The 27,230-nt window shown below is 40.6% G+C and overlaps 1 protein-coding gene across 1 annotated transcript in view; it reads left to right on the forward strand.

Annotated features, from left to right (window-relative positions):
- Window positions 1-27,230, forward strand: part of Dpyd (dihydropyrimidine dehydrogenase) — an 864,105-nt gene that overhangs the window by 826,959 nt on the left and 9,916 nt on the right. The window contains 1 exon segment of the mRNA NM_031027.2: window positions 6,496-6,639. Within this exon segment, the coding sequence (NP_112289.2) occupies window positions 6,496-6,639 (144 nt within the window).

Below are 27,230 nucleotides of genomic sequence, written 5' to 3' on the forward strand. Positions count from 1 at the left end.
TTGACTGTAGTTTACTTATCATTGATTTAATAGCTAATTTACACATATACACACACATGAATACATACCATATATTGTCTCTCTGGAACTTGGCTCCCTAACATCTGAGGAGGGGCATGTAAGTTGTTTCCTGTTTCTGACTGTTTTGACCAAAGCAGAAATGGACATAGTTGAATGTCTATAAAGGTGAATAAAGCCTTTGTTGGGTGGATGCCCAAGAGTAGATAGCTGGATCCTGAGGTAGATTGATAACCATCTTGAGGAACTGCCATGCTGATTTTCATAGTGGTTGTACATTTGACAATCCAAATGACAATGAATGAGTTTTCTCCTTGCTCCACAATTTCACTAGCATGAATGATTAATACTGGTCTTAGCCATTCTGGTAAGTGTAAAATGAAATTTTGAAATACTTTTAATTTGCATTTTCTTGACAATTAAGGATGTTGAAGTTTTCAAGTGTTTGTGGGCCATTTGAGTTTTGAGAATCCAATTAAGTCTATACCCCATATTTTAATTAGATTATTTGTTTTTTTTTTGTTAACTGCTTTTTTGAGATTCTTATATATTTTGGATATTAACCATCTATCAGATGTGTAGTTGGTATAAGTATTTTCTCTTATATTTTTGGTTGGGAGCCTAGCCTTTAATTACTGAGCCATCTCTCCAGCCCAGTATTTTCTCAATTTGTAAAATGTCATTTTGTCCCTGGCCATAGTGACATGCAGGTTCCCAGGGAATAACTGATGGAATTGGGGGCTAGGAGAAAATAATCAGTGGGAGGAAAGCGAAGGATGGAGGGGAAGATCTGTGTGCTCTTCTGTGTGGGAGCAGGGAAGAGAGAGACGCCAGAGCAGGTGGTCTGCTGAAGAGCTGAGGGTGAGAGCACAGGGAATGAACTGAAAGAGAGGGGAAGACTTGTGGTTAGCCTTCCTGCTTCCCAGGCTGATGTGGCCTGTAGGTACCAAGAGAGTGAGTTACTCAATCTAAACCACTGTAATGCAGATAGCAAAACCACAGTCAAATGTGAGTCAATGGTTGCTTTTATAGTTGAAAAGGAGGTACCGAAATTCACATGTTACAGAGCTGAAAAGACACTCAACATCTCTGTCTTCCACACTGCATCCCACATTATAGGCACACAGCAATTAAAGCAGAATCAGAACATAGTATAGATTTCGTCATTTCAACCCCAGGATAGCCATTTTACAATAAACCATCAGATTCAGAGAGTCCATGATCCCCCATCCCTAGTGCTTGGTATGTATGTGTGTTTTTATATGTATATGTGTGATGTTTATATAACATAAATTATATAATTTCATCCTTATTTTGCATACAAATTATAAATCATATATATATATAATTGTCCAAAACACATTTTAATTGCCTTATGCATTTTAAAGACCTATTCTACAGAAATGCATTTTCTTTATTTTTCTCCAATTGTTGGTCACTTGGTAATATTTATAGAGTATTCCAAGAAGTATGGTACAGCTTGTAAGGAAGTAGGGTAAAAGTGTTAAGTGGAAATATTTGATTTATAATTTAGTTTGACATTAGCCCTTCATGAAAATGAGAGAGACTTAAACAAGTAAGTACTATGACCACCATATAGAGTCTATATAGAAATTATTTAACCTTTAATCAAGACAGTTCATTGGCTAGTGTAGAAATTTTGTACTGTATTTGGGTGTGTAGGGAGTGCAGCCACAGATAGCTAGTAGCCACCTCACATGTAGAATATGCCATTGGAAATAAAGATCTACATTAGGTAGTTATAAAAGATATACTTTTTAATCTGTGTTATTCTTCATTCTACAGTGCAAATACATGTACACATATGTGCACAAACAAGAGATATGTTGGCAGATATCAGTTGTTTTGCAGTTCATACTGATCCATATGTATAGCACACAGCATAACTCAGAAATCCTTTTATCTTTTCATGTTATTACTGTAGACGTAGCAGTAATTACTCTTCTTGCAGTTATTGTTTCCAATCAGATAAGAGAGTATGATTTAAAAATAGAATTGATACACCACAGTTCTATAGAGTATGCTATTAGCCAACTCTGCCATTCTCATAAAAGTTATGCAATTTAGACTGGATGATGCCAGTGCCTGCTTCTATTAGGAACAAGAACCCTTTTCCACTCTGTAATGTGTTCAATTACCTTTAGATGGATCCGTGAATAAATTATAATCCAAGCAGACTATTTTTCCTCCAAGCTTTGCCGGCATAAGGAATCATTGTTGAGTCACAAGGTTGCCGCCTCTCTGTTGGCTATGCAATGCTTTTTATATCTGGATAGAAACCATTTCAGTATGAGATACTGTTTTCTTTAAAGGGGTAACATTTAGGTGTTTTGAGGAGAGCAAATTCATCAGTGACGAATCCCTGGAGAAACTATTGAAGTAAAACTCACCCCTTTCTGACTTTTGTTCTGTGTGTTGGTTGCAAGACCGATTGGATGGTCCTCAAGAATGTTTTGCCTTTGTTTGGGGAACCTAGCATGATGCACAAAACTTCTTTGAGTTATGGCTGTCTCTAATGAAAATTAGGAGAAGACGGAATGAGAGGAAAGGGATCCTGAGGCTGGGTCCACCAGGCCCCACTACTTCTCCTCCTACAATGGAAACTCAATGAACTGCATGTTCAGGCAGAGATCTGAACCAAATGCTTTACTAATCATCACTGATGGAAAACGTATACACTATTCATCTTTGCTTTTTCTTAGCCTTCTTTGGCTTTGCATATTTTGTCCATTTGTATGTTTTTGCAAGGATCAGGTCACAAATATAAGCCTGAATGTAGCCTGTCTGTGGGTAAAGGAGGAAAAAGGGTATCTTTTACATTATCAGAGATTCCTAAAGACCTGAGTTCATTACCAGCACCCATGCAGTACCCATGTTTAAAAGCTGGGAATGATAGTGAGTACCTCCAATTCCAGCACTGGAGAGGTAGACACAGGCAGATCTCCAGTGCTCAAAGGCCAGTCAGCATGGATTAATGGGTGAGCCCCAGGTACCAAAAAGAGACACTATCTCAAATAAGATGAAGAGCTTCCAAGCCATTACACCAGAGATTTACCTGTGGTCTCTGAATGCCCAGTGAAGATAATCATCCACACGCACATGTAGGTACGCATGCGCATTTGAGCGTAAACTCATGTGTATGCATCTGCGCATGCGTGCGGGCATGCTCACAGATGCTTTCAGTACGTCTAAATCATACAGCCACTATAATACATTTGATTTGATGTGTGTGTGTGTGTGTGTGTGTGTGTGTGTGTGTGTGTGTGTGTGTGTGTGTGTGTGTACGTACATATTTTCAGGGATATGTGCATCTGTGTATAAGTCGAAGCCTGATGTTAATATTAAGTTAATTCCACCCTAGTGAGACAGGACCTCTCAATCGAGCCTAGAACCCATAGATTCAGCCATTTTAACTATCATCTTGCTCCGTAGATTCTCCTGTCTCTGCTCTTCTTACATGCTGGGATTACAAGTAGTATACTCTGTCCACCAGAATTTATATGAGTCCTAGGGTCTAAACTCTAGTCCTCATGCTTGCATGGCAAACAATTTACCCGCTGAGCTATCTCCCCACCCCTACCTGTATTATTTTTTCCAGCATATAACTTTTCATACTAATGAGGGAAGCAATAATCCTGGTGGCAGCCTTGAAGTTTTGGAAAGTATCCCTTAGCCTCTGGTCTCTCCACGTGGTAGTAGGAATCAACAAATGAGCACATCTGAATTTGGAGCCATGCAGTTCGGGGTTGAAGAAATACTCATTGGTATTTTGTGCATGTGTTTTTAACTTAAAGGAAAAATGTACAGTAGCCACTCTCTTGTCTAATTAATTTTCCTCACCAATAAATAAATAATATCCTCGGGAATCTTTACATTAAATTGAAAGCATTCCCTTAGTACTGATTATGCAGATGAGTAAATTACAGTCATAGCACTGGTAGTCATGGGCTGGATGCTTCAGTTTTATATTGGCAAATGTGGCCAACTAGTACAAAAGTAACAGGGGCCATCAGCCTATTAGATGCTCACACTGGATGTCTGCCATTCAGCATGAAGGGATGTTCAAATCTCTGGAATCGTCGTCATTATTACTGTGAATGCAATCATTTCAGGTCGCAGTTTAACTACATTTCTTCTGTTCATTTGAATGAGGAATAATCATTTCAGGTTTATTGTGTGTGTGTGTGTGTGTGTGTGTGTGTGTGTGTGTGTGTGTGTGTGTGTGTGTGTTTATGTGTAGGATAGGTAGGCATGTGGACTATTGGAGAGCCAAGGAGGAAGTTGTATCCCATGAAGCTGGAGTTACCGGTGGTTGTAAGGAGTCCAGCATGGTACTGTGAACTTAACTCTGGTCCCCTGGAAAGGCAGTAAGCAACATTAGCTACTGAGCTAATGCCACTCCTGGAAAACAAATCAGACACATAGAAGACACTGTTACTGTCCTCTAGTCTCTGTTTAAAGAAGACAAATTGAAAAATTGCAAGAATGTTTGTTTTCAACATAGCCTTTGCACAACTCGAGTGGAACTGGATGGCGTTGAGAGAGATACAATCAATGGCAGCAACCAGGATCATGGTTCAGACTTCTTAGGGTTAGTCGATGTGAAAGCCTGCAGGAAGCAAAGGCAGTGTGCTTAAATGCTGAGCTGTTCTTGATCATATATATCAGTGCAAGGGCCCTTGACGTACAAGAAAAATGTATAGTGATCTTCAGACTTGTGTCACAAGTGTGATGTGTTCTGCACTGCACCTTATGAGACATTATCTAGACCCAAGAAATCAGTCTTCCTAGCGTAACCCCAACTCCCCAAGCATCCAAACAGTGTTATCTGAACATTAAATAGAACATAAAATAAAAATCACATGAGAATTATTTTTATATTAAAGTGGCTTTCCCATGGGATAAGTTCTGAGGACTGCTTTTAGACTCTTGTTTATGATTTTAATAAGCCAGCATCACTTATATTACAGGAAAACAGAAAATACTCTACCCTCCGTCATATCATTTCATATTACTGTAAGCATTAAATGTTGTAATTTGGAAAAGTGCTAAGATATAGAGATGAAGTACATAATTCTAATCCAATTGGGTATAAATTAATTTGGTATTGACTTCCATTTTCCATTTACTTGACTTCTTGACATAATTATAGTGAGTTGATAATCAAAGTAATAAGCTTAGGTGTATTTCCACATAAATATGTTCTTTGCTAGTATAAATATACGGTGGAAGGCTACAGTCTGGTCTGCCTTGATTGGATGGCTTGTGCTCCACTACCTACCTACCCTCTTACAATCTCCAAAGAGTTCTTTTCCCTGGGACCATATTGAAGCTGGAGAGTGAAGGCCAGTACTCTGAAACCCATTGCTGGGTCAGAGAGGAGGATGACCTTCCAGCTCTGTACTTTTCCAAATCCCTATCATCTAGAAAAATGGGTTTCATAATGCAGGAGCAAGAGCCTGTGTTTGCAGTGGTGTAAGAGCCGTGGCAACTCCAGCTTACAGACTGCTGTGGAACACTTGGAATTCAGTGGTGTCTGTCACCAGTGGGGCTGCATCAGCAAACGTGAAGATCAAAGGTTCCAGAAAAGGGAAAGACACTGTGAAGAGGAGATAATTGTGGGATAATGAATGGTATGGGGGCATTTTTGTGTTAACTTCAAACCACTTAGCATTTTTCCACAGCACCTAGGTTTCTTCCTAAATGAACTTTGTAAAGTACAATTGAATAACCTTGAGATTTAAAGCCGCATTATGCTTCTGAATACTGATGGAGTTTGTTTAAGCATTGAGATATACCCTCTGCCTTTCGTTTCTGTTTCTATTTTTTGCCTCCTTCACGCAAAATAAAGTTTATTTTCCGTGCAGAGGAATCAATATTTTTGTCATTTTGCTTTTTCAACTATTCCAGTAAGTTGCAATCAACATTAGTTACAATCTTTAAAGAGACGCAGTAAGAATTTGAACACAATAAAATGCAGATACAGAGGAGAACTTTGGCAAAGCACCTCTGCTATTGACAGAGGCATTTGTCAAGGGCTACGGCTGTGTCTATACTGTGCTAAAAACCTGATGGCGAGGAAAATAAAGCATCAATAGGTTGCATCTTCTGTCTGTACAAACCAAACAAATGGTCTCCTTAATAGCTATTATCTTAAGTGAGTGGATTTGGTTTGCCATGGTGAAATCTATCCTGCTTAGAAATGAATTTTAATTAACATCTGCATCTAATGCATAAATATTTGGCTGAAGTATTCTTCTCTTGTTTTCTTTTTGATGCCAGACAGAATCAGGCACATAGAAGGCTAGTGGTCCAGGAGGAAGACCTAGTTAACAGGGATGTGAAACACTCTTCGAACACACATTTGTTTGTGGATGATATTTGTGTGTAGAGCCCTCCTATGCTGTTCCTTTTTATACGTTAATATGAGTTCTACTTTGTGTGTTTTCCATTTAGAAACTTCCAAGCTTTGGACCGTACCTTGAACGGCGCAAGAAAATCCTAGCAGCAAGTAAAATCAGAGAGAATGATCAAAACAGAGCTTGCTCACCTCTCCAGAGAAAGCACTTTAACTCCCAAAAGCCGATTCCTGCCATCAAGGTAAAATTAAGACAAATGCATACATGTATTTATTTATTTATTTATTTATTTTTATTAACTTGAGTATTTCTTATATACATTTCGAGTGTTATTCCCTTTCCCGGTTTCCGGGCAAACATCCCCCTCTCCCTCCCCTTCCTTATGGGTGTTCCCCTCCCAACCCTCCCCCCATTGCCCCCTCCCCCCATAGTCTAGTTCACTGGGGGTTCAGTCTTAGCAGGACCCAGGGCTTCCCCTTCCACTGGTGCTCTTACTAGGATATTCATTGCTACCTATGGGGTCAGAGTCCAGGGTCAGTCCATGCATAGTCTTTAGGTAGTGGCTTAGTCCCTGGAAGCTCTGGTTGCTTGGTATTGTTGTACTTTTGGGGTCTCGAGCCCCTTCAAGCTCTTCCAGTTCATTCTCTGATTCCTTCAATAGAGGACCTATTCTCAGTTCAGTGGTTTGCTGCTGGCATTCGCCTCTGTATTTGCTGTATTCTGGCTGTGTCTCTCAGGAGCGATCTACATCCAGCTCCTGTCAGTCTGCACTTCTTTGCTTCATCCATCTTGTCTAATTGGGTGGCTGTATATGTATGGGCCACATGTGGGGCAGGCTCTGAATGGGTGTTCCTTAAGTCTCTGTTTTAGTCTTTGCCTCTCCCTTCCCTGCCAAGGGTATTCTTTTTCCTCATTTAAAGAAGGAGTGAAGCATTCACATTTTGATCATCCGTCTTGAGTTTCGTTTGTTCTAGGGATCTAGGGTAATTCAAGCATTTGGGCTAATAGCCACTTATCAATGAGTGCATACCATGTATGTCTTTCTGTGATTGGGTTAGCTCACTCAGGATGATATTTTCCAGTTCCAACCATTTGCCTACGAATTTCATAAACTCGTTGTTTTTGATAGCTGAGTAATATTCCATTGTGTAGATGTACCACATTTTCTGTATCCATTCCTCTGTTGAAGGGCATCTGGGTTCTTTCCATTTTCTGGCTATTATAAATAAGGCTGCGATGAACATAGTGGAGCACGTGTCTCTTTTATATGTTGAGGCATCTTTTGGGTATATGCCCAAGAGAGGTATAGCTGGATCCTCAGGCAGTTCAATGTCCAATTTTCTGAGGAACCTCCAGACTGATTTCCAGAATGGTTTTACCAGTCTGCAATCCCACCAACAATGGAGGAGTGTTCCTCTTTCTCCACATCCTCGCCAGCATCTGCTGTCACCTGAGTTTTTGATCTTAGCCAATCGCACTTGTGTGAGGTGAAATCTCAGGGTTGTTTTGATTTGCATTTCCCTTATGACTAAAGATGTTGAACATTTCTTTAGGTGTTTCTCAGCCATTCGGCATTCCTCAGCTGTGAATTCTTTGTTTAGCTCTGAACCCCGTTTTTTAATAGGGTTATTTGTCTCCCTGCGGTCTAACTTCTTGAGTTCTTGTATATTTTGGATATAAGGCCTCTATCTGTTGTAGGATTGGTAAAGATCTTTTCCCAATCTGTTGGTTGCCATTTTGTCCTAACCACAGTGTCCTTTGCCTTACAGAAGCTTTGCAGTTTTATGAGATCCCATTTGTCGATTCTTGATCTTAGAGCATAAGCCATTGGTGTTTTGTTCAGGAAATTTTTTCCAGTGCCCATGTGTTCCAGATGTTTCCCTAGTTTTTCTTCTATTAGTTTGAGTGTGTCTGGTTTGATGTGGAGGTCCTTGATCCACTTGGACTTAAGCTTTGTACAGGGTGATAAGCATGGATCGATCTGCATTCTTCTACATGTTGACCTCCAGTTGAACCAGCACCATTTGCTGAAAATGCTATCTTTTTTCCATTGGATGGTTTTGGCTCCTTTGTCAAAAATCAAGTGACCATAGGTGTGTGGGTTCATTTCTGGGTCTTCAATTCTATTCCATTGGTCTATCTGTCTGTCTCTGTACCAATACCATGCAGTTTTTATCACTATTGCTCTGTAATACTGCTTGAGTTCAGGGATAGTGATTCCCCCTGAAGTCCTTTTATTGTTGAGGATAGCTTTAGCTATCCTGGGTTTTTTGTTATTCCAGATGAATTTGCAAATTGTTCTGTCTAACTCTTTGAAGAATTGGATTGGTATTTTGATGGGGATTGCATTGAATCTGTAGATTGCTTTTGGTAAAATGGCCATTTTTACTATATTAATCCTGCCAATCCATGAGCATGGGAGATCTTTCCATCTTCTGAGGTCTTCTTCAATTTCTTTCCTCAGTGTCTTGAAGTTCTTATTGTACAGATCTTTTACTTGCTTGGTTAAAGTCACACCAAGGTACTTTATATTATTTGGGTCTATTATGAAGGGTGTTGTTTCCCTAATTTCTTTCTCGGCTTGTTTCTCTTTTGTATAGAGGAAGGCAACTGATTTATTTGAGTTAATTTTATACCCAGCCACTTTGCTGAAGTTGTTTATCAGCTTTAGTAGTTCTCTGGTGGAATTTTTGGGATCACTTAAATATACTATCATGTCATCTGCAAATAGTGATATTTTGACCTCTTCTTTTCCGATCTGTATCCCTTTGATCTCCTTTTGTTGTCTGATTGCTCCGGCTAGAACTTCAAGAACTATATTGAATAAGTAGGGAGAGAGTGGGCAGCCTTGTCTAGTCCCTGATTTTAGTGGGATTGCTTCAAGTTTCTCTCCATTTAGTTTATTGTTAGCAACTGGTTTGCTGTATATGGCTTTTACTATGTTTAGGTATGGGCCTTGAATTCCTATTCTTTCCAGGACTTTTATCATGAAGGGGTGTTGAATTTTGTCAAATGCTTTCTCAGCATCTAATGAAATGATCATGTGGTTCTGTTCTTTCAGTTTGTTTATATAATGGATCACGTTGATGGTTTTCCGTATATTAAACCATCCCTGCATGCCTGGGATGAAGCATACTTGATCATGGTGGATGATTGTTTTGATGTGCTCTTGAATTCGGTTTGCCAGAATTTTATTGAGTATTTTTGCGTCGATATTCATAAGGGAAATTGGTCTGAAGTTCTCTTTCTTTGTTGTGTCTTTGTGTGGTTTAGGTATAAGAGTAATTGTGGCTTCGTAGAAGGAATTCGGTAGGGCTCCATCTGTTTCAATTTTGTGGAATAGTTTGGATAATATTGGTATGAGGTCTTCTATGAAGGTTTGATAGAATTCTGCACTAAACCCGTCTGGACCTGGGCTCTTTTTGGTTGGGAGACCTTTAATGACTGCTTCTATTTCCTTAGGAGTTATGGGGTTGTTTAACTGGTTTATCTGTTCCTGATTTAACTTCGATACCTGGTAACTGTCTAGGAAATTGTCCATTTCCTGAAGATTTTCAAATTTTGTTGAATATAGGTTTTTATAGTAAGATCTGATGATTTTTTGAATTTCCTCTGAATCTGTAGTTATGTCTCCCTTTTCATTTCTGATTTTGTTAATTTGGACGCACTCTCTGTGTCCTCTCGTTAGTCTGGCTAAGTGTTTATCTATCTTGTTGATTTTCTCAAAGAACCAACTTTTGGATCTGTTGATTCTTTCTATGGTCCTTTTTGTTTCTACTTGGTTGATTTCAGCTCTGAGTTTGATTATTTCCTGCCTTCTACTCCTCCTGGGTGTATTTGCTTCTTTTTGTTCTAGAGCTTTTAGGTGTGCTGTCAAGCTGCTGACATATGCTCTTTCCTGTTTCTTTCTGCAGGCACTCAGCGCTATGAGTTTTCCTCTTAACACAGCTTTCATTGTGTCCCATAAGTTTGAGTATGTTGTATCTTCATTTTCATTAAATTCTAAAAAGTCTTTAATTTCTTTTTTTTTTTTTTTTTTTATTAACTTGAGTATTTCTTATATACATTTCGAGTGTTATTCCCTTTCCCGGTTTCCGGGCAAACATCCCCCTCCCCCCTCCCCTTCCTTATGGGTGTTCCCCTCCCAACCCTCCCCCCATTGCCGCCCTCCCCCCATAGACTAGTTCACTGTGGGTTCAGTCTTAGCAGGACCCAGGGCTTCCCCTTCCACTGGTGCTCTTACTAGGATATTCATTGCTACCTATGGGGTCAGAGTCCAGGGTCAGTCCATGTATAGTCTTTAGGTAGTGGCTTAGTCCCTGGAAGCTCTGGTTGCTTGGCATTGTTGTACTTTTGGGGTCTCGAGCCCCTTCAAGCTCTTCCAGTTCTTTCTCTGATTCCTTCAATAGGGGACCTATTCTCAGTTCAGTGGTTTGCTGCTGGCATTCGCCTCTATATTTGCTGTATTCTGGCTGTGTCTCTCAGGAGCGATCTACATCCGGCTCCTGTCGGTCTGCACTTCTTTGCTTCATCCATCTTGTCTAATTGGGTGGCTGTATATGTATGGGCCACATGTGGGGCAGGCTCTGAATGGGTGTTCCTTCAGTCTCTGTTTTAATCTTTGCCTCTCCCTTCCCTGCCAAGGGTATTCTTTTTCCTCATTTAAAGAAGGAGTGAAGCATTCACATTTTGATCATCCGTCTTGAGTTTCGTTTGTTCTAGGGATCTAGGGTAATTCAAGCATTTGGGCTAATAGCCACTTATCAATGAGTGCATACCATGTATGTCTTTCTGTGATTGGGTTAGCTCACTCAGGATGATATTTTCCAGTTCCAACCATTTGCCTACGAATTTCATAAACTCGTTGTTTTTGATAGCTGAGTAATATTCCATTGTGTAGATGTACCACATTTTCTGTATCCATTCCTCTGTTGAAGGGCATCTGGGTTCTTTCCAGCTTCTGGCTATTATAAATAAGGCTGCGATGAACATAGTGGAGCACGTGTCTCTTTTATATGTTGAGGCATCTTTTGGGTATATGCCCAAGAGAGGTATAGCTGGATCATCAGGCAGTTCAATGTCCAATTTTCTGAGGAACCTCCAGACTGATTTCCAGAATGGTTTTACCAGTCTGCAATCCCACCAACAATGGAGGAGTGTTCCTCTTTCTCCACATCCTCGCCAGCATCTGCTGTCACCTGAGTTTTTGATCTTAGCCAATCGCACTGGTGTGAGGTGAAATCTCAGGGTTGTTTGGATTTGCATTTCCCTTATGACTAAAGATGTTGAACATTTCTTTAGGTGTTTCTCAGCCATTCGGCATTCCTCAGCTGTGAATTCTTTGTTTAGCTCTGAACCCCATTTTTTAATAGGGTTATTTGTTTCCCTGCGGTCTAACTTCTTGAGTTCTTTGTATATTTTGGAAATAAGGCCTCTATCTGTTGTAGGATTGGTAAAGATCTTTTCCCAATCTGTTGGTTGCCGTTTTGTCCTAACCACAGTGTCCTTTGCCTTACAGAAGCTTTGCAGTTTTATGAGATCCCATTTGTCGAGTCTTGATCTTAGAGCATAAGCCATTGGTGTTTTGTTCAGGAAATTTTTTCCAGTGCCCATGTGTTCCAGATGCTTCCCTAGTTTTTCTTCTATTAGTTTGAGTGTGTCTGGTTTGATGTGGAGGTCCTTGATCCACTTGGACTTAAGCTTTGTACAGGGTGATAAGGATGGATCGATCTGCATTCTTCTACATGTTGCCCTCCAGTTGAACCAGCACCATTTGCTGAAAATACTATCTTTTTTCCATTGGATGGTTTTGGCTCCTTTGTCAAAAATCAAGTGACCATAGGTGTGTGGGTTCATTTCTGGGTCTTCAATTCTATTCCATTGGTCTATCTGTCTGTCTCTGTACCAATACCATGCAGTTTTTATCACTATTGCTCTGTAATACTGCTTGAGTTCAGGGATAGTGATTCCCCCTGAAGTCCTTTTATTGTTGAGGATAGCTTTAGCTATCCTGGGTTTTTTGTTATTCCAGATGAATTTGCAAATTGTTCTGTCTAACTCTTTGAAGAATTGGATTGGTATTTTGATGGGGATTGCATTGAATCTGTAGATTGCTTTTGGTAAAATGGCCATTTTTACCATATTAATCCTGCCAATCCATGGCATGGGAGATCTTTCCATCTTCTGAGGTCTTCTTCAATTTCTTTCCTCAGTGTCTTGAAGTTCTTATTGTACAGATCTTTTACTTGCTTGGTTAAAGTCACACCGAGGTACTTTATATTATTTGGGTCTATTATGAAGGGTGTCGTTTCCCTAATTTCTTTCTCGGCTTGTTTCTCTTTTGTATAGAGGAAGGCAACTGATTTATTTGAGTTAATTTTATACCCAGCCACTTTGCTGAAGTTGTTTATCAGCTTTAGTAGTTCTCTGGTGGAACTTTTGGGATCACTTAAATATACTATCATGTCATCTGCAAATAGTGATATTTTGACCTCTTCTTTTCCGATCTGTATCCCTTTGATCTCCTTTTGTTGTCTGATTGCTCTGGCTAGAACTTCAAGAACTATATTGAATAAGTAGGGAGAGAGTGGGCAGCCTTGTCTAGTCCCTGATTTTAGTGGGATTGATTCAAGTTTCTCTCCATTTAGTTTAATGTTAGCAACTGGTTTGCTGTATATGGCTTTTACTATGTTTAGGTATGGGCCTTGAATTCCTATTCTTTCCAGGACTTTTATCATGAAGGGGTGTTGAATTTTGTCAAATGCTTTCTCAGCATCTAATGAAATGATCATGTGGTTCTGTTCTTTCAGTTTGTTTATATAATGGATCACGTTGATGGTTTTCCGTATATTAAACCATCCCTGCATGCCTGGGATGAAGCCTACTTGATCATGGTGGATGATTGTTTTGATGTGCTCTTGAATTCGGTTTGCCAGAATTTTATTGAGTATTTTTGCGTCGATATTCATAAGGGAAATTGGTCTGAAGTTCTCTTTCTTTGTTGTGTCTTTGTGTGGTTTAGGTATAAGAGTAATTGTGGCTTCATAGAAGGAATTCGGTAGGGCTCCATCTGTTTCAATTTTGTGGAATAGTTTGGATAATATTGGTATGAGGTCTTCTATGAAGGTTTGATAGAATTCTGCACTAAACCCGTCTGGACCTGGGCTCTTTTTGGTTGGGAGACCTTTAATGACTGCTTCTATTTCCTTAGGAGTTATGGGGTTGTTTAACTGGTTTATCTGTTCCTGATTTAACTTCGATACCTGGTATCTGTCTAGGAAATTGTCCATTTCCTGAAGATTTTCAAATTTTGTTGAATATAGGTTTTTATAGTAAGATCTGATGATTTTTTGAATTTCCTCCGAATCTGTAGTTATGTCTCCCTTTTCATTTCTGATTTTGTTAATTTGGACACACTCTCTGTGTCCTCTCGTTAGTCTGACTAAGGGTTTATCTATCTTGTTGATTTTCTCAAAGAACCAACTTTTGGTTCTGTTGATTCTTTCTATGGTCCTTTTTGTTTCTACTTGGTTGATTTCAGCTCTGAGTTTGATTATTTCCTGCCTTCTACTCCTCCTGGGTGTATTTGCTTCTTTTTGTTCTAGAGCTTTTAGGTGTGCTGTCAAGCTGCTGACATATGCTCTTTCCTGTTTCTTTCTGCAGGCACTCAGCGCTATGAGTTTTCCTCTTAACACAGCTTTCATTGTGTCCCATAAGTTTGAGTATGTTGTATCTTCATTTTCATTAAATTCTAAAAAGTCTTTAATTTCTTTCTTTATTTCTTCCTTGACCAGGTTATCATTGAGTAGAGCATTGTTCAATTTCCACGTATAGGTGGACATTCTTCCCTTATTGTTATTGAAGACCAGTTTTAGGCCGTGGTGGTCCGATAGCACGCATGGGATTATTTCTATCTTTCTGTACCTGTTGAGGCCCGTTTTTTGACCAATTATATGGTCAATTTTGGAGAAAGTACCATGAGGAGCTGAGAAGAAGGTATATCCTTTTGCTTTAGGATAGAATGTTCTATAAATATCCGTTAAGTCCATTTGGCTCATGACTTCTCTTAGTCTGTCGACATCACTGTTTAATTTCTGTTTCCATGATCTGTCCATTGATGAGAGTGGGGTGTTGAAATCTCCCACTATTATTGTGTGAGGTGCAATGTGTGTTTTGAGCTTTAGTAAGGTTTCTTTTATGTATGTAGGTGCCCTTGTATTTGGGGCATAGATATTTAGGATTGAGAGTTCATCTTGGTGGATTTTTCCTTTGATGAATATGAAGTGTCCTTCCTTATCTTTTTTGATGACTTTTAGTTGGAAACTGATTTTATTTGATATTAGAATGGCTACTCTAGCTTGCTTCTTCCAACCATTTGCTTGGAAAGTTGTTTTCCAGCCTTTCACTCTGAGGTAGTGTCTGTCTTTGTCTCTGAGGTGTGTTTCCTGTAGGCAGCAGAATCAGGGTCCTCGTTGCGTATCCAGTTTGTTAATCTATGTCTTTTTATTGGGGAGTTGAGGCCATTGATGTTGAGAGATATTAAGGAATAGTGATTATTGCTTCCTGTTATATTCATATTTGGATGTGAGGTTATGTTTGTGTGCTTTCATTCTCTTTGTTTTGTTGCCAAGACGATTAGTTTCTTGCTTCTTCTAGGGTATAGCTTGCCTCCTTATGTTGGGCTTTACCATTTATTATCCTTTGTAGTGCTGGATTTGTAGAAAGATATTGTGTAAATTTGGTTTTGTCATGGAATATCTTGGTTTCTCCATCAATGTTAATTGAGAGTTTTGCTGGATACAGTAACCTGGGCTGGCATTTGTGTTCTTTTAGGGTCTGTATGACATCAGTCCAGGATCTTCTGGCCTTCATAGTTTCTGGCGAGAAGTCTGGTGTGATTCTGATAGGTCTCCCTTTATATGTTACTTGACCTTTTTCCCTTACTGCTTTTAATATTCTTTCTTTATTTTGTGCGTTTGGTGTTTTGACAATTATGTGACGGGAGGTGTTTCTTTTCTGGTCCAATCTATTTGGAGTTCTGTAGGCTTCTTGTATGTCTATGGGTATCTCTTTTTTTAGGTTAGGGAAGTTTTCTTCTATGATTTTGTTGAAGATATTTACTGGTCCTTTGAGCTGGGAGTCTTCACTCTCTTCTATACCTATTATCCTTAGGTTTGGTCTTCTCATTGAGTCCTGGATTTCCTGTATGTTTTGGACCAGTAGCTTTTTCCGCTTTACATTATCTTTGACAGTTGAGTCAATGATTTCTATGGAATCTTCTGCTCCTGAGATTCTCTCTTCCATCTCTTGTATTCTTTTGGTGAAGCTTGTATCTACAGCTCCTTGTCTCTTCTTTTGGTTTTCTATATCCAGGGTTGTTTCCATGTGTTCTTTCTTGATTGCTTCTATTTCCATTTTTAATTCCTTCAACTGTTTGATTGTGTTTTCCTGGAATTCTTTCAGGGATTTTTGCGATTCCTCTCTGTAGGCTTCTACTTGTTTATTAATGTTTTCCTGTGTTTCCCTAAGTGTGTTCATGTCTTTCTTGAAGTCCTCCAGCATCATGATCAAATATGATTTTGAAACTAGATCTTGCTTTTCTGGTGTGTTTGGATATTCCATGTTTGTTTTGGTGGGAGAATTGGGCTCCAATGATGGCATGTAGTCTTGGTTTCTGTTGCTTGGGTTCCTGTGCTTGCCTCTCGCCATCAGATTATCTCTAGTGTTACTTTGTTCTGCTATTTCTGAAAGTGGCTAGACTGTCCTATAAGCCTGTGTGTCAGGAGTGCTGTAGACCTGTTTTCCTCTCTTTCAGTCAGTTATGGGGACAGAGTGTTCTGCTTTCCGGCGTGTGGTTTTTCCTCTCTACAGGTCTTCAGCTGTTCCTGTGGGCCTGTGTCTTGAGTTCACCAGGCAGCTTTCTTGCAGCAGAAAATTTGGTCTTACCTGTGGTCCCGAGGCTCAGGTTCGCTCGTGGGATGCTGCCCAGGGGCTCTCTGCAGCGGCAGCAACCAGGAAGACCTGTGCCGCCCCTTCCGGGAGCTTCAGTGCACCAGGGTTCCAGATGGTCTTTGGCTTTTTCCTCTGGCGTCCGAGATGTGTGTGCAGGGAGCAGTCTCTTCTGGTTTCCCAGGCTTGTCCGCCTCTCTGAAGGTTTAGCTCTCCCTCCCACGGGATTTGGGTGCAGAGAACTATTTATCCGGTCTCTTTCCTTCAGGTTCCAGGGGTGTCTCAGGCACAGGGGTCCTGCCGCTCCTGGGCCCTCCCCCACGGGAGCCCAGAGGCCTTATACAGTTTCCTCTTGGGCCAGGGATGTGGGCAGGGGTGAGCAGTGTTGGTGGTCTCTTCCGCTCTGCAGCCTCAGGAGTGCCCACCTGACCAGGCGGTTGGGTCTCTCTCTCACCGGGCGCATACATGTATTTATTTACTATTCAAATATGTCTTAAAGGCTTTTTTCCTCCTTAAATGTAACATTGATTTTTTTTTTACCTTCAATATCCTGAAACTTTCTAAAAATTCTGTGTACCATAAAGATGCTCTAATGAGACCATAACCCTCCCATGTTTGCTTCCCACTCGTTTACATCACAGCTTATAGATCCCTGCCAGGTATGTGCTTCATGGGACCTTTGTGCATTAGTGTGTTAAGTGGAAGCCATTGTATTCTCACTGTTAACTACAAGTATTTTAATTCAAAGTTAAGTTTAGGAAATCTATTAGTCACATGAAACGACTGAATTATGTAACTATCAGGGCTATCAATATATTTACTTTTGAGGGAATTCTTTAGTTCAGTCTCAAGAGAACATGCCTAGTTATTTAAGATTCAAGAATTTATTCTGGATGAAAACAAAAATCATCATTAAGGTGTGTTCATGTTTATCTCTTACCTTTCAAGCTTATTTACTTTGAATGCTTGACTATTTTCAGAGAAAATGTTTGATTTTTTTTCTATCAAGTTGTGTGAATAAGAGACAGATCTGATACATGCTTATTCTACTGTCTCCACAAGAGCACTGTGAGAAACTTGAGCAAAGTCACAGCCAAGATATAGGGAGATCGTTGGGGATTTTCCTTCCTCCCCTTTTCAAAGACATGGTTTGCCTCTACAGCTCAAGCTGGTTTAGATCCTCCTGAAAGCTGGGCCCTACAATACCAGTAAGGACAATAGCACTATTTCTCGCGTCTACCTACCAATCTCACTTAGGTTTCTCTTGTTCTAATTCAATCTCTCTCTCTATCTCTCTCTCTGTCTTTGTCTCCCTCTTCTCCTCTCTTCTTTCTCTCCCCCCTTCTCCTGTGTGTATGTGTGTGTGTGTGTGTGTGTGTGTGCATCCAGTTTTGAACAACTTTGTTTCATGTTTAAGTTTGCATACCCACAACCATATCAAATACAAAACAGCCCAGGTTATTCTGTAGGTGACATGTTCAGATGAATCCAAGTCAGTCATATATATCAAAACCTTGTCTACAAAAGAAGAGGAATGGGTGGTAGGAGAAGAGGAATAAGAAGAGGAGATACCACTGCTCTGTCCTTCTCGACTAAATTGAGTTCAGGTGATGTATTAAGCCATAGTAGATAAGTGATGTGTTTTAGTCAGGTTTATTTTTAATGTCAGAAAAATAGGAAGTTTATAAAGAATAAAAGTTTGTTTGGCTCACAAAAACATGATGAGAAGATGTCTCTCGAGTCTGGTGAGGGATTTCTTACCATAGCATAACATGAACCAGATTTTACTTCATCTTCTAAAAGGGCTCTAATGCCATTAGAAAGCCCCATTCTCCTGACCCCATCTAGTGTAAATTGCCTTTTAAAGACCCACCAAGAAGTACCATTGATATACAGATTTAAAGGTTAAGTTTCTAACACAAGATCTTCAGATGAACGCATTCAAATATGACTAAGAAGTATTTCTCTTTGACAGAATGAATTTGGGTTTAGCAGTGTTGCTTAATTTATGCTATTTTATTGTAAGATTTAGCTGTTTATTATAAACAGTTAAAGTATATATGATTTTGGGAGAATATAATTATGATGAAAGAGTTTCCTAAGTTAAGTTTGACTGCTCTGTCATAGTCCCTATATTCTAACTATGAGATTGACAAGGCATAGCCTTGTGAGCTCGCCTCAGTAAAATCTGTGAAATGGGGTCAATGAAAACGTTTGCTTCTATAGGCAAATGTGATAGTGTGTGAAACATTTTTACATTTTACATCTTCTCTAATTGCTACTTGCTAGTAAATATGATGCCAGAATGGACAGGTTAGATAACAGGCTATGTGGATATTTCTGCTTTGTTGATTGAAGTAAACTCCAGAATCGGAAGGGAAATAAGAAACTCTGAAGACCAACCAAGCTGTGAATTTTGAAACTAATATATTTTCCAGGAAATCTTTACTTTAGAACAACCATGTGATAAGTAGTTAGCCTGGAGCTGGGCATCAAATGCTCAGGGGATATGACAGACATTTTGTAAGCTCATAAAGTATGGGGGTGGAGGCAGGAGAAGAGAGAGAGAGGCAGGGGAGGGAAGGGGAGAGAGAGAGAGAGAGAGAGAGAGAGAGAGAGAGAGAGAGAGAGATTAAACACAAACTGGAAGAGATGGTACAGAGATAGTAACAAAAGATAAGGTATGAGGAGGGATTGAAAGTAAGAGGAAAAGTAAGAGGACTCAACTGAATAAATTTTTGATGGTTTTATTGAGCTAAAAAAATGTATAAATCTTTGTGTCTTGAGTTTGGTCATTTTTTTGGTTTTTTGTTTGTTTGATTGGTTGGTTGGTGGGTTGGTTGGTTTTTGTTGGAGGAAATACAAACTTTACATTGAGTATTTTGAAATAGATAAACTTGGGAGCACATAGTTAGGGAGTTAAAGAGAAAACAAATGACATACCAAGAGCCTACTGTGTGCCAGGCACAAGATTGGACAATCTTATTGCTTTCTTTGGTTGTTACTTAATATCCTGTGTGGAAACAAGGGGTGCTGGGAAATCAAATGAGACCTGGTTATAGAAATAGGAGAATGACTTGAAGAACATCATGACATGGGAGAAAAGAAGAATTAAAGGATTCTTAAGAACCAAGTCCTGGTCCACAGGGTCAGGACTCCACAGAAAAGAGCCAAGGACACCTTGTGTTTAATTTTCTCTGTTTTATGTAGTCATTGGGGTTCCAGCTTTTAGCTGTAGCAACAGCCAATCAATGGGTCATCATAGATCCATTGTGTCACATGATAATAACTGGTTTACAGCCACCACCACAAAGAACAGTGCTGTTACAACCATAGTATGAAAAGAGCAAGCAGACTTCTATTCTCATGGAGCCTGCACTGTAATGAGGAGAAACCGCTGAATACAGGCTGGGACACTCAGGAACCTATTGAGTAGGATCTAGAGACAAGAAATCCCAAATCAGGTTCCTCAGAAATGTTTGCTCCATGACTACATTTGCATTAATACCCCGAAACTGAGGGGATAGGAGAACAAAGGGACCGGAAACATGAAGATTAGCTGGGAGAGAAGTCAGAAGTCTTCAGTTACCATGTTTAAATGAAGAGGTGTTTGAGTGTGGGTGCATGTATCTGTGTGTTTGTGCATGTGTGTATCTCTGTGTGTGTTTGTGTGTGTTTGTGTGTGTGTGTGTGTGTGTGTGTGTGTGTGTGTAATGTGTGATGCACAGTACAGTATTTAATGGAGCTGTAGCTACTATTACCTGCAGGAAAGGCCCCCCACCCCTCACTCATTATTTTAAACTGATGAACTGTCCACATGGCTGTTCTGCCACCATGTTTCTGCAGAGTTCTGGTCTACCTACCTATACGTCAGCCTTTTTCTTTTCCTTTTTACTGCTCATTTCTAGCAGGCACCCAGCTCACCCTGAGTTCCCATCCCATTTCATTCTCCTTCCTGTGTTTCCCCTACCATCTTCCTTTGCTTCCTGACATGCTATTTCTCTTTGCTTCTCCCCACTCCCCATAGAGGGCCTCAATTGTCTGCTTTTATGCATGATATTTTCTTTGAAGCCATCTGTTTAGTTCAGTATGTTTCTTCCCTCTGCTAGCTTCTTTACAGATTCTCCTGGTGCTTCACTGAACTCCATGACTCTCTTCTTTATTCTCGCTGTAATCACAGTGTACCATTTCCCATCTGCAATGGAAGGAACCTCATGGCCCCACAATGTTATCTTGTCTGGACAAGCTTCTCATTCACGTGCCTCCATTCTAATCTTCTCTAATTTCTCTGACTCTAACATGACCATATTGTTTCAAAGGACACCATGCCTGCCCAATAGGTTTCTTCATTGGTTCTTTTAGTCATTCTGTTGCCACCAATGTGTTTGGATGGTCTCTTGCTCCGCAGATAGTCAGGATCAGGCTCAGTCTATGAACAAATGTTTATTGAATATCTTTAGAGCACTGAGCATGGTGGAGATTCCAAAGAAACACAAAGTGTGGTCCGAGGCCAGGGATTTTTCTACCTCTGTAGAGATGGATCACTAGCATGTACTCTGTATGTGCTACTGTAATCTAGAAATTCTGCTAGGGGGAAGGAATACAGCATGAATTTTAAAAAGATGGAAGTCTAGATTTTGGGAGCACATGGTATAGCAAGGGGAAAAGACACATGTTAAAAATTATTTACAGTTCAATCAAATAGGAACAAAATGCTCTGGGAACACAGACAACTGAAAGGGATTAGTCCCGCCTCGGGTAATTGTGGAAAGCTTCACAGAGATGGTGATATTTAAAGCGGAGTTTAATAAATTAGTGTTAATTAAGCAGAGAATTAATAATAAAAGCTAATATTTATTGAGGCCTTATGAGGTTTCAAGCACTGCGACGTGTTTGTAAATGAGCTCATTCCAGCCTCTCGATAACCTGATGAGATGAAACACTTGTATCCCGCCAATTTTACTGATTCAGTAATTGAAAAACAGAGAGGTTAGCTAATTTGCCCAAGGTCACACAGCTAGGAAAGGCATTATCAGAACCAAGATCTGAACCTATGTCCTAAGGCACTCTTCTACATAGGGTTGGGGGCAGTGTTTCAAGATAGTCATTCTACTTGCCAAGTATAATGTCCAAATGCTTTTGTGATAATACAGTCATAAGAACCTAAATCCCTAGACAGTCCCTGGGTTGGAATAGGTGGTAATATCAATACACTGAACTCCTTTTGACAAACAGAAATTTATAAAGAGGACAGAAAAGAAAAAGGCTAATGGTGTGTGTGTGTGTGTGTGTGTGTGTGTGTGTGTGTGTGTGTATGCACATGCTCACGTGTGTAGGTATGAATCTACCTGTGTATGAGGATGGGGAATATAGAGATCTTGTGTCATTCCTTTTGCTTACCAGGTTCTCTTTGTTGGCCTGGAGCACACTGGATTCCACTAGTGTGGCCAGCCAGTAAACCCCAGGGGTTTGCCTAGTTTTGCCTCCACAGTGCTGGGGTTAAGGACAGGTTCCACAATTACCCAGGTTTCTATGTGGTTTCCACAATTGTACAGAAAACCTTTAACCAATGGAGGCATCTCCCTACGCTGCTTAGTGTTGTTAAACATCATTCTTAAACGTGTTTGCTTTATTTTTTTAATTGTGGTGTGTGTGTGTGTGTGTGTGTGTGTGTGTGTGTGTGTGTGTGTGTGTGAACAGATGCATGTGAATATTGGTGCTTGTAGAAGCCGAGTTACAGGCAGTTGTGAGCTACCTGTTCTGGGTCCTGAGAACGAAACTCTGGTGCTCTGTAAGAGAAGAGCTTACCCTTACGCATTGAGTCATCCCCCAAGCTGCTTTCTTAAACAGTCTTAATACAGTCTGAGGGAACAAAGAAACAGACCGGTAAATCCAATAAGAATCCCACTTAGGGCACCAAGAGGGGCCATTCTCAATATTACACTGCAAAGCCCTGGTCGAACTAGGACTCTTCATGTCCTTCTGGCTCTTTTAACCATCCGGAAGCTGAAGGTGGCCTGAGAGTACTTGAGATTACCCCAAACCCCAGCAATACACAACAGGACCCTGGAGATGCCCCAGCATCCCGAAGATCTTTTCTTTGTCACCCCCACATCATGGTTTCCCTTTCAAAGTGATAGCATTTATCATGCATGTGGCTAAATAATGAAACTGCTTAGTTTGCAAAGGGAAAAGAAAGAGAAGTCCGAGTCAGAGACAGGTCTTCGAAACCAGTTCAAGAAGACTGAAGAGGAGGATGAGATAAAGAAATAGAAAGAGATGTGGCCTTCCACGGTGGCTAAGGTGCTTCTATAACGGAGTTTGAGACCATCTAAAATAGTCATATGCACGTGCACGACCATGTGCACACAGACGACTCGCACGCACGCATGCGCACACAGTGCCACGTACGGGAAAGCATGCAGTTCCTCCTTTCAGAGCAACTTTGCCCCCTGGCCCAAAATAACTGACAAGACAGTGCTCACATGTGGCACAGCAAAATGAGAAACGTGCTTTATTCCCTGGCAGCAGATAACAGAGGCTTGAGAGCCTGCCAAGCCTTATGAAGTCCCGGAACTCGCCCCAGTTCTGTTGATATATGTGAGAATGAATTCTCATTCTCCTTATGAAGCTGAGAATGTATCTCTTACGTCTTTGAATTTCTGGGTAGGAAAATGAATGGTTTAGGGGCACTAGTGATGTTTTCATCACGTCTTCCTGCTGCTTGGAGGAGGAGATAGACGGCATCTCATAAGACTGGCAAGGCAGTGTTGGCAGGAGACCAGTCAGCCTGATCGAGTGCTTTATTATTTCAATTGAATTGTGAAAGGAAAGAGAAAAGCAGTTGGATAAAACTGTAAGACCACATTAGATACTTACAGAGCACAAAGGGGCCTGCACAGAAAGAAAAATAAGGGAGACTTGCCCAGCAATTTCCAGAAGAATCCAGAGAAGCAAGCTGGGGCAGCCTTCATATTCTCAGTTGTCTATGGACCAATAAATAGCAGTTGAAAATCTATCATGTTGAACTTTAAAAGCTGAGCAGAATTTGGTTATAAAAATAATCTCTTGAGTCATGTGGGGATTTATTGATGTGTGTGGTCCCTGGCTTCAACAGAACACAGCAATAGAAAAAGCAAACATGTTGCTTAGAATGAAGAGGTCCTGTCAGTGGACAGAGGGAAAGAGCAGTGTATGCCAGATGTGTGCATGCATGGAAATCCGCAAGGCTAAGAGTGATGTGAGAAGCAACCAGCTGACAGACACTGAAGTAAGAGAGGAATGGGACTGTCCCTTCAGGATGACATCATGGACCTTATAACCAGATGACTATTAGGGATGGGCAAGATATAGCAGCCATGTAAGTCTTTACAGACTATTGATGGAAATCCCACTCCACTGAAGAAAAAACACCTGAAAAGGAATTGAAGAACCTTAGCCATTGGGAATATCATCTATCAAAAGAAGACAGCTACATAGGCTTAGCTTTGACTCCTTTTTAAAAGCTTGTGTTTGAGGGGAAGGGCACCTGAAGGGATCTGAAGGAAGTAGCCATTCATGTGACCTTAGAGGTTTTGTGTGCCAAGAAGGAAAGCCTCTGTGTAGGTACATGTGTATCCCACCTTTAGTAAATCTATTTCAGGAAGTTTGGAGAAGTTGTGGATGCTACCCCATAGTTCAGTGTGACTGGTATTCTTGATTGTCAAATTGATGAGCTTTGGAATCACCCGGGAAACTAACTTCTGCGTATATCTATGAGGGATTATATTGGGTTATTTGAACTGAGAGAAGAAGGCCCATCCTAAACGTGGGAGGCACCATTCCATAGGCTAAATAAGGAAAAAGCAGGCTGAGCACAACATTCACCCCTCTCAGCTTCCTGACTGTCTTTGGGTTTCCACTGCTGTGAAGAGACTCCACGATCAAGGCAACTCTTACAAGGACATTTGTTGGAGCTGGCTTACAGGTTCAGAGTTTCAGTTCAATATCATCATGGCAGAAAGAATGGCAGTACCCAAGCAGCAGGCATGGTGCCCGAGGAGCTGAAAGTTCTACCTATTCATCTAAAGGAAGCCAGGGGCAGACTGTCCTCAGACAGGATCTCAAAGTCCACCCCAGAGTGACCCACTTCCTTTGACACAGACTCACCTCCTGCAACAAGGCCACATCTCCTAATAGTGTCACCCCCTGGGCCATGCATATTCAAGCCACCACATTGACTATGGAAAGAGTGTGACTCCAGAAGCCTTGGGCTTCTACCTCCAAGACCTCCCTATTATGGTAGATTCTACTCTTGGAATTGTAGCCAAAATAGCCCTTCCTTCTTTATGGTGCTTTTGGAAGATACTTTGTCACAATTGAGGCACTTGCCTAAAGATGGATCAAGGATGGTGAGAAGCTGTCAATCAGAATTTGGTAACATAACCACTATGTATTTTCCTAGAAATAAGAAAGTTAAGATTAAGCATTTAGAAAACTTAGTGATCAGTGGTCATAGGAGAGAAGCCCGTATCAATGATCAACACAAAAGGGTGACAGTAAGCTTTAAACATGGGATCAGCTCACTGGAATGCTTTGGATTTGAAGAAAAATATTAGGTAAAGTAGGAATGTATTTTTGTCTATTAAAAGTCAAAAAGAAAAAAATACACCCACTTCTTCACACAGATGGTGTATTGTTAAATCACAATTAGAAGGAAAAACTGCTTCATTCCTATTATCCTCTCTTGCAACCTCACAGAGAGTGTTCTTAGAATTGAAAAGGAGGAGGAAAAACAGATTTGAGAGCCTAAGATAGGTACGATAAAAGAATACAGCTTCATTAACTTAAGGGACTGCTCAAATGTCTGCAACTTGCCACTTCAAGCCCAAGTCCACCCCACAGGGGAGGATAGTGTGATCAGAGTCTCAGATAATAACTTCACGGCCATGTGTCTCTCACTGACAGCTTTCTCTGTCACCATCCCCTTTCACCGCCTTCACCTGCTTCTAGCCTACCCCTTGGCACCTTGTTTCTCTCAGTTCTTCTGGCCAGTCTAGTGTTTGTCTTTCTGAATCGCTATCTTTTGTCATCCCCATCTCACCTTATTCAGCTTTTCTCGCACCAGTCTACTAAGCTCAAATTCTCAGTGCTTCCTGCTTGCCTCCTAGCCCAGAGGGCAATGCATGATACCAACAGTAACCTGACTGTTATACATTGCTTGTGATACACTGAGAGCCCTTGTCTTTGAGAATCACGTACCAGTTGATGAAACATCGACATTGATCTGAGTCCTTTTAATATAGAAGAAGGCAAGCTGAGCATAGCAGCTCACACTCATAACCCCAGCACTTGGAAGACTGAGGTAGGGGGATTGATTGCTGCAGTTTCTCATCAAGGCCAGCCTGAGTTACACAGTGCATTCCAAGATAGTCTAGTTTACAGACTGAAACCACATCTCAAAATGGCCAAAGGAGAGCCATGGGAAAGGAGGGAGGGGCAACAAGGGAGGGAAGAAGAAAGGAATTAAAATGAGGATGTAGATGGTCTTACTGTAGTAGAGGGGGAAAAAAACACACCCAGACCAGGGAGGCTGAGACCCAGCCCCAAAGGAATCATGCAAAGATGACTACATTTTTGACCCAGGGGCTTTTATGAGGAGAAAGTTATTACTAATCAGCATAAATTCAGGGAGAAGAAACCAAATGATCTCATTTCCTCTCCTGATAGGTTTGTAAAGCAAGAAGTGACAAGATAAGAACATGAAGCACTGGTGATGGTGCAGATGAGGACACAGGAAACTAATTAAGCAGCTAAACCCAAATGATTTAAATCACAGATCCTTTAGGTTAGAAGTCACAGTGATTTCCCACAGCATGCCGTCTTTGGTCCTGGACTTTGAAGGCCACATATTTACAGGAATTGTAGGAAATAATGCTAATCAACTATGAAGACCCAAAGCCAGAAGAGCAGTTAGCAGATAACAATCACAACCCGAAGGTACTTCAATCGGCACTAAAATGAGGTCAAAACTAATAAATTTTTATTGCTCATGATGAGGAAAGTGTAAGACATCAGACACAGGATCAAGTCCCTCTAGCTCTATATTCTTTGGCCTTAAAATGTATATCAAATAGAAATAATGTCTGACCCACCTTGCAAAGACATTCTGATTACCCTAAATGTGGCTATGATTCTAGAATACTTCAGGGCACTGGGTCTAACCGTGAGTGTTTACATTAGAACCACATATGCCACCTAGGGAGATGGCGCCCGGAGCAGATCTCTACTGCACAGGCGTGAGGACCAGAGTTTGGTTCCCCAGAAACCACCAGAAGCCAGGTGGACTCAGAGACGCATATGTAATGTAGGACAAAGGAAGCAGGGGACAGGTAGTCCCTGCAGTGAGCCACCTAGCCAGACGAGCTGAAATTAACAAGAAACCCTGCCTCAGTGCACATGATTGGAAGTGATTGAGATAGGTACTGATGTCAACTTTGAGTACATACACACACACACACACACACACACACACACGCCCAAGTCAAGCCAGATGTGTGAAGTATAATCTAAAATGTGACTCTGTGAGATATAAGCATTTCTAGTAAGCAGGATGTATTTTGTATGTGCACGTGCTGTGCAGAATAATAAATGCAGCATTCCCAGCATCTGCAAGTGTACCTGAAACACAAGCGCCTGGCTGGTTAGCCACATCTTTATGCAAAGTACAAATCTGAGGACATGCCTGGAAATCTCCATCAGCTAAGTGTATCGTTGGAGATGGTGTTTTTTTTTTCAACAAATGTCTGCATTTTTTACCCACAAAGGATGATCATTCTTCTTAATTTTTTTCTTTGATACTCCCAAAATGATTCCAGACATTATTCTTTTATCCTCTTCTAGATT

The sequence above is a fragment of the Rattus norvegicus genome, chromosome 2, assembly GCF_021556685.1.
Source record: "Rattus norvegicus strain SHRSP/BbbUtx chromosome 2, alternate assembly SHRSP_T2T, whole genome shotgun sequence".
Taxonomy (NCBI): domain Eukaryota; kingdom Metazoa; phylum Chordata; class Mammalia; order Rodentia; family Muridae; genus Rattus; species Rattus norvegicus.